The 13,317-nt window shown below is 45.4% G+C and overlaps 1 protein-coding gene across 10 annotated transcripts in view; it reads right to left on the bottom strand.

Annotated features, from left to right (window-relative positions):
* The window catches only part of CUX2 (cut like homeobox 2), a 233,176-nt gene that overhangs the window by 50,960 nt on the left and 168,899 nt on the right, over nucleotides 1–13,317 (bottom strand). For all 10 annotated transcript variants that reach the window (XM_088670899.1, XM_088670898.1, XM_060276354.2 and 7 more), the window contains one exon: nucleotides 10,206–10,284. Coding sequence is in view for 9 of the 10 variants with exons in the window: in XM_088670898.1 (XP_088527024.1) it covers nucleotides 10,206–10,284 (79 nt within the window). In the remaining variant the exon portion in view is untranslated. The remainder of the gene's footprint in view (nucleotides 1–10,205; nucleotides 10,285–13,317) is intronic.

Genomic DNA, 13,317 nt, shown 5'->3' with positions numbered 1-13,317 from the left:
GGGTCTGGGTTGCCACAGATTTTAGCTGAATGGCAGAGCATCTGCTTTGCATGCAGAAGGTTCCAGGTTCCCGCAACGCCACTGCCAGCCAGTGTTGGCAAGACTGAGGTAGAAGGACCCGCAAGCTGACTCTGTATGATACGATAATCTTTATTGTCATTGTCCCATGCAGAACAACGGAATTGAGAATCTATATCAAAATGCATATACAGTGGTACCTCGGGTTACGAACGTGATCCGTTCCAGATTGCAGTTCGTAACCCGAAAAGTTCGTAACCCGAAAACGGCGTTTTGCGCATGCGCAAAGCGCTATTTTCGCGCTTTGTGCATGTGCAAATGTGCGCGGCGCTTGTGCGCACGCGCGCACGCCGAAAATACTTCCGGGTTTGCGCAGTTCGTAACCCGGGTTGTTCGTAACCCGAGGTGTTCGCAACCCGAGGTACGACTGTACATAATTAACTCCCTAAAAACTCTAATACCCCTCCTGATTTGCCCCATAAAACTCTGATGCCCCACAACTGAATACAGACCCTCCCTCACAGACTGCCTTCCTTTGCGTTCAAAACCGAAATCGCTCTTGGATAGAAGCTATTTCTCAGGTGGCTTGTTCTGGTCTTTATAACCCTATACCTCCTTCCAGAAAACAGAAGCTGAAAGAGATCATTTCCGGGGTGCACACTATCCTGCACAATATCTGCAGCTTTCTTATAGCACCTGGAGGCATAGATTTGATCCAAAGTGGGAAGAGGGCACCCAGTTATCCTCTCCGCAGTCTTTACGACCCTTGACAGCGCTCTTCTTTCCCCAACCGCATAGCAAGGCAGCTGCCTGTGTTTGTATGACTCTGGACCCATTAAACCGGCTTCTTCTCTTGTGATCCAGTCCTCCCTTGGGATCCTGAATCCCAGCTGCTGGGAATCACAGGAGAGGAGAGGGCTCTTGTGCTCAAATACTGCTTGCTGACTTCCCAGAGGCAACTGCTCAGCCACTGTGAGAACAGGGTGCTGGACTAGGTGCATCGCTGGCCTGATCCAGCAGGCTCGTCTCAGGTTCAGATTAAGATGTGAGGTGGGCTGGGACAGTTTGGAAGCATCAAACTGAAGCTTCCTTTGATGCCCAAAGCTGGGACAAACTTTCCCCTGATACTTTATATTTATGCTCTCTGGGGGATCTCTTTCAAATAAACGAATCATTCTGAAATGGCACAGTTGTGCAAGAAGTCTCTCTCTGTAAGAGACCCTTCCGTGAGAACTTTACCAGCAAAGCCGGAAAAATATATAACAAAATGGTACTTTAAAGTCATGCTTGCTATGGCCTGAGACCACTAACGGCTAATTTACTTTGACTGCATTTGATGGAAAGTTCGCAGGAAGAGACCAGACTCAGTGAAGTCGGTCTTTGAAACAAGCCTTGCTATCTAGATCACCTATTTGACGTCCAGCCACGAGGAGGTGCTGTTGAACATTATTTGCAACCCCTAATTTATTCTGGAAACAGTTTTTGCATCAATCAGAAAAAAAGGTACCGTATGTGTGTGTGACTTTCCCCTTCTCTGTTCAAGTCAGCCTTTTGGGTAATAAAGTATTGACTCTGTAGGGCTTCCAGGAAAACACACACACACACACACACACACACACACACACACACACACACACACAATGCAGGTGGATGAAGAAGAAAATAAAATGCATTTTGACAATGTCTTGCAAAACAAGGGGATTGCTAGGAACTTCATAGACTAAGGGTACAAAGCCATGGCAAAAAATGTGCATAAAATTGTGTATGCTAATAGATGCAAATTTAGGTCTCTAAGCAAATGAAGGCAGTGGTTGGTTGGAGTCTCACTAGATCGGCTACCCTATGAGCAAGTTTTCTTTATTTTTTTATAAATATATCCACCTAAGAGAGCTTGCAATCCTAAATCCCATTTACCAGGGAGTAAGTCCTATTGAACTGTATAATGCTTACTTCCAAATAGGCACAGTTACGACTATGCGGTTAGTCAGGTTCACTCATTTTAATGGATCTACTCTGAGTGTAACTAATGTTGGACGCAAGTATCAGAAAGACCACCTCCTTCCCCACAGCGGTTCCTAGGGTAATTCCATCACCCTCAGAAGCTTGGGGTGTCGGTGACCCAGGAGAGGGCCTTCTAAGGTGTGGAAATCCCTCCCCACAGAGGTGTGTTTCTGCAGTATGCAGCTCTTTACCTGGCCTTTTGACACCTGAGACACATGTTTTCAGGACCCACCCTATTCCTGCGACTCTGATTTGTTTTGAACTGTTTCTGATATTTTAAATTGTTGTAGTCTGCTCTGGGACCTGATGCATTTTTTTTTTAGTTTATAAGAAGAGGAGAAGGGGCAGAAGACCCAGAAAAGACTCCCCATCCCGTTTCACCCCCTAACAACACTCCTGTTGCAAAGGAACAGACATGCCCAGAGCCCTGCTGACCTATATATATTTCAGCCTTGACAAAAACTCATCTCTCTCTCTCTCTCTTCTCTCTCTCTCTCTCTCTCTCTCTCTCTCTCTCTCTCTCTCTCTCTCTCTCTCTCTCTCTCTCTGAAACCTCAAACCATGTTGTTGATTTTAATTAAACTGCAATTTTCGGAGTGCTCAATATGCCAACTTGTGAAGGTAGAGGTTTTTCAGATGTATTTGCCGCCCTAGTGGTTGGGCTCTAGAGCCACACAGCAATGCTGGGACAGACTGCTTCTGGGCCTAGTCAGACACCGGGAAACCTCTTCACTGTTAATCCATCTGAAGCAGGGGTAACCCGCTCCACATAGCAATGTGATAGGGTACGTCCCTTGCATGCCTAGATAGCCCCAGGTTCAGTCCCTTCTCCACCCTTGAGAGCTGCTGTCAGTCAGAGTAGACAACAAGGGTGTCCCAATCCATGGGGATGCCCACCTGTGCAGACAGGTGTTGGCCCAAGCAAGGAGGACGCCAGTAGTTCCAGAATTCTAGGCAGAGAGGAAAGTGAAGGTGGCAAGATCAGCACCTTGGAGAGGGACCTAGGTGTGAGTTTCAGAACCAAGGTTAGTGATCCCGCCGCTGAGGCAGATCATATAAGTTGTCCCAGCAGTATCCTGAAGCAACAGACAGATTTTCAAAGCACAGGCTAGGTATGCTTGGTGGCTGCTCCCAGAGTTTGGAGTTCCCTTCCTAGGGAAATAAGACTGGCTCCCTCCTTCTGCTGGCAGGTGAAGACTTTCTTATTCCAAGAGGCTTTGGGGAAATGACTGCTTTTAAGGAAAGGGATGGTGCTGTGATGCTTTTATTGTAATTATCTGCATGTTTTAATACACACACACACTTTAATTATTTGTGTTTAACTGCTTTTGAATTGTCCCCACCCCCATGATTTTAGTCGCTTCTATTTTATCTGTAAGCCACCTTGAGTCCTTGTTTGGGGAAAAGGTAGGCTATCATCATCATCATCATCATCATCATCATCATCATCATCATCATCATGCCCCATGAATGCTACATCTGATTAGTCATAGCAATGGCGCCTTCCTCTGTAGCAACTGGCTACTTCAAGTTGTTGGGTGGTCTCCTAAGGGCCTCCCTGATCCCCGAAGAAATCTGTGGACCAACCGTATGTCCCCCTGGAGTTCGGGGGATGAGATATGGGCTCCACATGGGATGAACCGGGGGTGGATCCATCTTCTCCTGGGGACTTTGCCTCCAAGGATTCTCTGGGGCCATGACAGCTGGGCTGCATGGGCAAAGACTCTCTGTCTCGGTGTAAGGAAGCACCCTGCACTTCGGCCAGCCTCACTCTTCTGTGGTGCTCAAACCTCCTTCTTTCCTCACGGCTCGCGATTTTGCAAGCCTGCTTTCTGCCCACCTCTGTGGTCTCTTTTCAAAATGAAGAAGCGACGCAGAAATCAACCAGGCAATTCCTGTCCTCTTTTTAGAAGGCATAGAACAGGCATCCCCAACCTGCGGCCCTCCAGATGTTTTGGCCTACAACTCCCATGATCCCTAGTTAACCGGACCAGTGGTCAGGGATGATGGGAATTGTAGTCCAAAACATCTGGAGGGCCGAAGGTTGGGGATGCCTGGCACAGAAGCTTCCAAAACATGTCCTGCATCTCTCCCCTTGCCCCTTGTACATTAATTGTTCCTTTTGAAAGGACTTTGTGGTGTCGCTAATCCTGATCTTAGCAAGACCAACCTGGGCTCTGTTCACCATCTTTCAACATCCTGCCTGCATCAAGAGACTCTTCCCATTGCATGGCTGCCCCACGTGAACAAATGCCTTCACATGCCGTTTGCAATTAATGCAGCCCAATGACATCACGCCCCAAACAGTATCAGGTATTACTGAGCTTTTGGAAGACATTTCCCTCTCTTCTTTAAATGTTGCATTAGAATAGAATAATTTATTGGAATAGAATATTCCCAACAACACCCTAAGAGGCATGTTCATAATGAAGAACAATGCAGAGGAGCAGCCTCTACACTCTACAGCAGGCATCCCCAAACTTCGGGCCTCCAGATGTTTTGGACTACAATTCCCATCTTCCCCCACCACTGGTCCTGTTAGCTAGGGATCATGGGAGTTGTAGGCCAAAACATCTGGAGGGCTGCAGTTTGGGGATGCCTGCTCTACAGGTTCAAATATAACACATGCACACGTGAACTCAACCAGCTCCTGAGATTTCATTACACAAGGCCCTTGCAAATATATCGCCAGAATCTTGAGCTCTAGAATCTTGAATGTTGGGATCCCAAGGAAGCTGAATCCTGGCCCCTATTATGTTGTATGCATTCCACATATTCCTAGCCCTGCCCTTTCTTAACAAGTTACTTTCTCCAACAAGTCTGTGGTTTGTTTGGGTCTCCCCGCCCCCCCCCCCGCAAGCTAAAACACAATGAAGAAATCATCCATCACCACTATGCAAGTCAAAAGGGAGGCTTAAATCAAACCATCCTCGACAACAATGACATTAATTATGCTTTTAACACGATTTTACTGCTTCCCTTCCCTGCCACCCTCCCAGCCCAACACAGACACACACCCGTCCCTCTCCTCCATGCCACATCTGTCTGAACAATATCAAGAAGATTTATGATTTTTTTCCTTCTTCCCGTAATTACAGACACACAAGCCCGGGCTCACTTTGTCAAAATACTTGCTGAGCAATCAGACTTTCTCGCTGCCTTTCTCTGCTTGAGGTTTGCATTGGCAGAAGCCATTCAAAACACACACACACACACACACACACACACACACACACACACACACACACCACCCCTCGAATAAATCTCTCTAAAAAAGTGTTGAATCAGGAACTTGTTTGTTGCTTCTGAAATGTTCTACAAAGAATTTGCTTGTCAACAAATATACATGTATTTATAGGTGGAATACCTGCAGGGAAAGATTCATTCTGGGGGAGAGGAGTATGCAGGGAAAAACGAGCAAAGGGTGCATTGGGAAGTTGTAGTGTGTGTCCCATCGTAGAGCATATAGTCCTTAGTTTCATGTTCCATGATGAAATTTAATGACAGGGGAGGAAACAGACATACACCCGCTTTACCCAAACTCCTAACTGCCTGGAAAATTAGTTGACATTCTTGCAGAAGCTCTCTTGCAGGTCTCTGGCAGTTAGGAGCTCTGCAGACTCAGCTAAGTGGCACTCTAGTGGGTCAGGGTTGGTTACGGGGCAAGGAGGTGAGCGGAGGACTGATCTGGCCAGGGACTCTGGTGGGGTCAGACCCAGAAACAGACTCAAGAGTGTGCCATGTCCTTGCAGCTGACACTGAGTGCAGCAAAAGTGGTCACCTCGATTAGGAAAGGAGAAAATGTGGACCGGCCAATTGAGCACCATCATACTGCCAGCCAATCGTAAGATGCAATGCTGTCTATTTCTAAATTTCTATGGGTGACTGAGTAGACCCTGAGCATGGGCACCAGTCGTGGGCCATCACAGCGCTGGATTATTTAACAGGCCGACTAAGCATGTGTTCGAAAAGCACGCCAAAAAGTGCAAGTAGATCAATAGGTACCGCTCCGGCGGGAAGGTAAACGGCGTTTCCGTGCGCTGCTCTGGTTTGCCAGAAGTGGCTTAGTCATGCTGGCTACATGACCTGGAAAAACTGTCTGCAGAGCGGACAAACACCACCTCCCTCGGTCTGTAAAGCGAGATGAGCGCCGCAACCCCGAAGTCGTTTGCGACTGGACTTAACTGCCAGGGGTCCCTTTACCTTTACCTAAGCATGTGTTTAAGGCACCAGCAAACAACAACAACAACAACAACGACAACAACAACAACAACAACAACAACAACAACAACAACAACATATTTATATGCCGTCCATTTGACTGGGTTGCTGCAGCCACTCTGGGCAGCTTCCAACAAATTAAAGCAAAGCAGGGGCACCGCTGAAAATGAGAAATTACTGAAAGAATTTGACATTTTGCACCCCCCCCAAAAAACCCACATCAAAACTATAAATCATGGGAAAAATAAGAACATCGTGAGACTTTCTTACACCCCACTTTCCCCCAGTTTTCCTGGTCTCCTTTTATCACTTCCTCCCACCTAAAGCGGGGGGGGGGGCATTCTACTAACGTAAATCAAAGCAATGCCAGGGAATCAGATCTTGTCATGAGTGGCACATGATAACCATGTGCAACATTGCAGTATGCCATATAAGCTTTGTGCCATTTTGAAAAACAAAATGTTATTTTAGTATTGTTTTTTATTTTGAGTTGTATACAGTGCTTTAATCTTTCCACTCCTTATGGCCTCTAAAAGGTCTTAATCGGGTGTTACAAAAATGTAATAAATTGTAATAATAATAAATACAAGAATTAAATAAAGGCAAGGAAACTGAACACAAGAATCAGCCCCCCAAAATCAAAGGATCACGATACAGGTAACTACAAAACAAACCGATTCCCGGCATTGCTGACATACCCAGTCTTTGGCATTCTAGTTCCAAAACCCAAACAAGCATTGCCACTTTTGCATCAATAGTACCAGAGCTATTTCTGCTTTGAGCCACTTCTGTTAATTTATTCATAGCTGCAATTTTGAGTATTTGTTTGTTTCTGCAAAATGTCTTTTTTTTCTTCTCACCGTTGGATAACCCCTAATGTTCCTAGTCAGAATATTCATTGGAACCTCTCGTGAGGAGAGTGTTCTGATCAAATCTTAGGACCTCTTCTGTCTTTGCAGATAATGTAAGAGCTGCCACACTGGACTGGACACACATGAAAGAAAATTAAAACAAACAAAGCTGGAATGAATTTACAGAGACAGTAAACAGAGCTGCAAATTTAGGTTGCAATCCTCCAGAGTTACTTCAGAGGAACTCCTTTTGAACTCAGCGGCGTTTACTTCTGAGTATAGAAGCATAGAGGAACAGGATTGCAGTGAAACCATTTACAAGAAGGAATGAAAAATATTTTAATCAACTAGTGCTCCACCCTCAGCTTCAAACAATGGAACCTCTGCTCGGCCCCCTCACAGACTTCTGACATTCAATCAGGCATAGCTCACCTGTTTGCAAGCTTATCTTCACAGCCATGGGGACTAGGAAGTTGTTTCCTCTCCAGATTTCAAATTCCAAAATCTGGGCTTGCAAGTTGTAAAGGAAAGGTGGATAAACGCTGCCCCTGCTTTACAGCTCCATAATCCTTTTGTCAAACGCACACAAATGCTACTCACAACAAGGAATACCTGAGAGGTATGGCCATAGGCATCGCAACACTTCCAACCCACCCCCGAACCCATCAAATCTAAATTCCATTGTCTGCCCCTTTGCTGTGAAGGGAGTTCAGTCATCTTAGTTAACTTGCTGTCAAAGAGACAAGCGCGGACCACGGCAGCATTATTACAAGGCGAGAGCAAATGTATTCCTTTTTTATTGTCAAGACAGATTTGGCTCAGGCACTGAAATACAGTGATAGCAAAAGATGTTTCCTCTTGTCTGTTCTGCTACCACTTCAAAAAGAACACGGGGGACACCAGCTCACCACGAGCCCTTCCTGCCATGCAGGGAGCCATAGGCGAGACCCGACGCAGCGGAGCAAATGAAGGCAGAAACGCTGGCGGGGCAGGTAGAGAGACTGATGCTCGGGGATAGAACCACTGCAGCAAAACTTTGCACCATATGGTCCAAATGTCCACACCGGGAAAAGACAATTTCAGTGACCACCTATCAGTTAGGTCTGCCAACATTACTGGACGAAAAAATGTGTCACTGATTAGTCAGGCAACATTATAATTACTATTATTGGGAGAAATTCAACATAGCGCTAAGAAGATTGTTCCACCAGCCCAAGCATTTCTGCTAACCCAATGGAATGATCTAGCTTCTCCTCCAGGGGTTTTCCTGGCACCTCTAAGCCAAGCCAATTTTACTTTTGAAGGTGGCTGCAAGGGGGTGGGGGGAGAGGAGAAGGGGGAAATCCCTGTCGCATTAGTAGAAGTCCTTGTGCGGGCTTCTGCTGGCAGGACTAGTTAGCTGAACCTGGCCTATCATCATATAATATGGATAAATATAATATATTTATTATATAATATATATGATACAGTCCGATCATATCTTATGCATGATTAAGCTGTGCAATTTCAACCTTGTGTGGCTGAATGCTGGCTGGCTGCAATTGTGCAAATTAATTGCACTCAAGGTGGCAAGCTTACAAGTTAATTTTGTGCTGGGTTTTCCTGGCATGGAAACAGCTTTTGAGCTTCCCACCTTACTTATCGGGCTCTGGGATGCTCTCCTGAAATCTTGCAGTAACTCAGAGGGACTCACGATATCTTGCAAGCCCGGAGCCTTGTAAGCAAGGCAGAAAGTTTAAAAGTTCTCTGTCTTGCTTGGGGGGGGGGGGACATAGCCCGCCTTGTGCAGTGGCTCTGGAACGATGGTCACACAGGGGTGGTTTGAGTATACGTGCTTTTGCATTGACACACCACCCCCCTAACATAACCCCTGTGCAATATGTGATCGTACTGTGTAATATTAATTTTAATATGTATTGTATAATATCATCACAATAATATGTGTACTTATAGCAGGCATAGGCAAACTCGGCCCTCCAGATGTTTTGGGACTACAACTCCCATCATCCCTGGTCCTGTTAGCTGGGGATGATGGGAGTTGTAGTCCCAAAACATCTGGAGGGCCGAGTTTGCCTATGCCTGACTTACAGAAACAACAGCCAGACAGCATCTTAGAACAGGCACCCCCACTTCACATTCACCCAGAAGGGGGCCTACTGTGATGTAACAAAACATGCCTTCAAATAAGGACCAAGTTAGAACTTAACAATTTTACACATGCTCTTTCCAGCAAACGTTCACCATCACAAGGACTAGCAACTTTTAAAAATAAAATCGGAGAGATCCAAATTGACTCCGGGTACTGAGGAAATCTGGAACACCCCCAGCAAGCAGCTCTGATGACACGTAAAAAGTAGGAAGTGAGGATGCACTGCAAGGGATGAAAAGGTTGGTTTTGTGGGAGCGGCCGCTGAGACCACATAACACCGGTCTTGAAAGATCTACATTGGCTCCCAGTACGTTTCTGAGCACAATTCAAAGTGTTGGTGCTGACCTTTAAAGCCCTAAATGGCCTCAGTCCAGTATACCTGAAGGAGCGTCTCCACCTCCATCATTCAGCCCGGACACTGAGGTCCAGCACCGAGGGCCTTCTGGCGGTTCCCTCGTTGCGAGAAGCCAAGTTGCAGGGAACTAGGCAGAGGGCCTTCTCGGTGGTGGCGCCTACCCTGTGGAACGCCCTCCCAACAGATGTCACAGAGGAAAACAACTACCAGACTTTTAGAAGACATCTGAAGGCAGCCCTGTTCAGGGAGGCTTTTAATGTTTAATAGATTATTGTGTTTTATTCTTTTGTTGGAAGCCGCCCAGAGTGGCTGGGGAGACCCGGCCAGATGGGCGGGGTATAAATAATAAATTATTTATTTATTTATTATTATTATTATTATTATTATTATTATTATTATTATTATCATTATTATTATTATCATTTTCATGGCATCGCTAATATAAAGAGAGACTTGGGCATCTTGTTAGCCAGGTGCCTTTTCCTCAGCGAAGGCATCCTGAGGATGCTCCTGTGAGCAAAGGCTTCTGGGTAACCACAACTAGGCACTCAGAACAACAATTCCGCCCTTTCGGAAGCAATTCCGCGAAAGGAGCCGAGGCGAACCATACCTGGAGCTTCAATCAGTTGCTTGTAAACACTCAGGAATGCCGCTTCTGCTTCTTTGCTTCTTTTACTAAGAGCAACCACCTGAGGGGGAGATAAAAAATAACAATAACAAAAACCACGCAGGAACATTCAAGGGAAACGCAGTTTTCTCCCGCAAACTCGTGCTCTCAGGTGAAGACACTGCAAATCGGACAGCCCAAGAAAAGCTTTTGGTGCCTGAGGCAGAACCACCCTGAAGGTGGTAAAAAAACCCACATATAATAAATTAAGGAATTTAATTTATTATTTAATGAATGCCCTGTTTCCTCAGTCTTGCAGTGAGGTCTAGTGGTCAGAGTGTCAGAAGAGGATCAGGAAGCATGAGGTTTAAATTCTTGTTTTGTCCCTATATCACCTCACAGGGTTCTTGAGAGGATGAAATGCAGGAGGGATGAGGGGGGAGAAGAATTTCTGCCTCCCTGAGCTCCTAGATGGAGGCCAAATCTAGGACTAAGCCCCGTTTCCAGGAATAGGCAACCCTTCTCCTAGGCTTACATTAAAATATCAGTTGTTTTGGAACTACAACTCCCATGATTCCTAGCTAACAGGGCCAGTGGTCAGGGATCATGGGAGTTGTAGTTCCAAAACATCTGGAGAGCCAAGGTTGCCTATGCCTGATCTACACCATACATTTAAAGCACTAAGAAACCACCTTGAACAGTTATGGCACTGCTTTTTTTCAACAACTCAAAAGTTTAGGGGTACTCTCAATTTCCTACTCATATTGAAATAATGTCCCCCAATGAGGCCAAACTTAGATTCACAAAATGTTTAGGGGTATGCGTCCCCCTGCGTCCGTCCCCCCAGAAAAAAGCACTGGCTTCCCCAAAGAATCTTGGGAACTGTAGTTTGTTCCCTGTTCAGGGAAGTTTTTAGGGTGTATTGCGCTTTTACTAATTTTTTTTTTGTTGGGAGCCGCACAGAGTGGCTGGGGCAGCCCAGTCAGATGGGCGGCATAGAAATACCGTAATAAATTACTATCATTTTATATTGAAAGATAAAGAATACATCATTGCAAGTGCACAGAGTAAGACAAGACACAGAAAGAAGAAGAGAAGAGAAGAAATAGTACCCGTGTAGAAAACAAAAAAGAACAGCAACAAAAATTTGTATACTGTATGTTGCAAAAACAGAGAGAATGTTTCAGCACCCTTAACAAACGACAGCTCCCAGGATTCTTTGGAGGAAAGGCATGCCAATTTAAAGTGGTATCATAGTGCTTTAAATATATGGTGTGGATGCGGCCTCAAAGTAGGATTGCCATATGTCTGGGTTTTGCTGGACATGTCCTCATTTGGTGGGCCAGCATGCCCATTTGGGCGGATTTTTGCATTTTACACAAATTATTATTATTATTTATTGAATTTATATACAGTACTGCCCTATACCCGCAAGTCTCAGGGCGGTTTACAGAATAAAATCAAAATATAAAGCACAAAATCCACAATCAATTTTAAGGACATAGGATATCAATCAAATCAACCAAAGGCCTGGTTAAAAAGGAACGTTTTTGCCTGGTGCCTAAAGGTGTATAATGAAGGTGCCAGTCAAACTTCCTTGAGGAGAGCATTCCACAGACGGGGGCCACTGAAGTGCCTGGGTTTGGTTTTAAAAAATAAAAATAATTAATTTTTTTATCTTGGGGGGGGGGCACGCTAGAGCCTTGCTCGGCCTTGCTCTTCGGAATATGGCAAGCCTACCCCAAAAATAATCAGTTACCTCCAGGGGGCGGGCGGTGCAGTGAATTCTCTATATTATTAATACTTCTTAGCCACCTTCATAGAATTACAGCTTCCTAAGGAATGACTGCTAAAGTCAGTTTAAGTTTCCTGTCCCTTGGGCATCTTTTGCCTGTTGTGAGAAACATAGATGGTTGCTATTCCTTTCTCCACCAGCTGACCTCAGAAACTGAATGCCAAATCTGCAAGCATTTCTTTTTAGCGACAGGCTGGCTTTTTAATATTTTTCATAAATGATGCCAGTTTTAATGCCTTTGGATTGCACCGTATATTCCGGCGTATAAGACGACTGGGCGTATAAGACGACCCCCAACTTTTCCAGTTAAAATTTAGAGTTTGGGATATACTCGCTGTATAAGAAATAGGACCCGGCGTATAAGACGGCCCCCAACTTTTGAGAAGATGTTCCTGGGTTAAAAAATAGTCTTATACGCAGGAATATACAGTACTTGTCTTGGTGCTTGCATGCTGCTTTGTGAAGATCCTCTTGCTTAAAAAGCGGGTTATAAATTTGTTATACCTAACTTTTTACAGACATCAACTTAAACAACATGATGATGGCAAAAAGGAAGAAACAAGGAGCCATCTCTCTTGAAGAAGAAGCCATGATCTTGGTTGAGTTTTTAATCCCATTTCAGGATTTTCTAGTATACAAGTTTAAGATACACACACACAAACCTGAAACTTGCTTGTTTTTCCCCCTTCCAAATTTGAGCTTCACAATTGAATAGAAACGGCCTCTGTATGGCGAAGCCTGCTTTTGCAGCTCAACAAAGATAACCCAGCTTGATTTCAACCCATGTCTTCCCTTTGTTGTTACTGTATTGGAGGGGAGGGCCTGGGGTGGTGGTGGTGGCGTTGGATAGAAGATTCCTTCAGCCCCCCTCCCTCTTCTCTGTAATCCAGGTGGTCAGCAAAATCTCACTCTCCGTGTGTGTGCTGCGCATCAAATCCCTTCCCCCAAACTGCCATTCAAACTGGCAGGAAGACCCAAGAAATAATTAATCTCCTCTAATTAGGTGCCAGGCAGGCAGTCAGGCTGGCCCCCTCTTCAACCCCCCTCTGATAGCCGGATGTGAGAGGAAGAAGTTGGGGGAAAAACACACACACACACACACACACACCGATTCAGAGCTACATCCCATCAGCGGCATTGGAACAGTCACCATTCCTGTACAAGTGCCCCCCCCCACCTCAAAAAACGCAGGTTCTATTCTGTCCCTTTAACAGCTTTGAAGCAGGCCGATGACCTCCAGGTGCAGAGTCCATACCCTCCAACACTCCTCAAATGAAAATAGGAAGATTTTCATCTGAGAAATGTTGGAGGGGTTACACC

The sequence above is a fragment of the Zootoca vivipara genome, chromosome 6 (assembly GCF_965207765.1).
Source record: "Zootoca vivipara chromosome 6, rZooViv2.hap1.1, whole genome shotgun sequence".
NCBI lineage: Eukaryota > Metazoa > Chordata > Lepidosauria > Squamata > Lacertidae > Zootoca > Zootoca vivipara.
The sequence above is the reverse complement of the archived record's forward strand: the minus strand, read 5'-3'. Positions and strand labels throughout refer to the sequence as shown.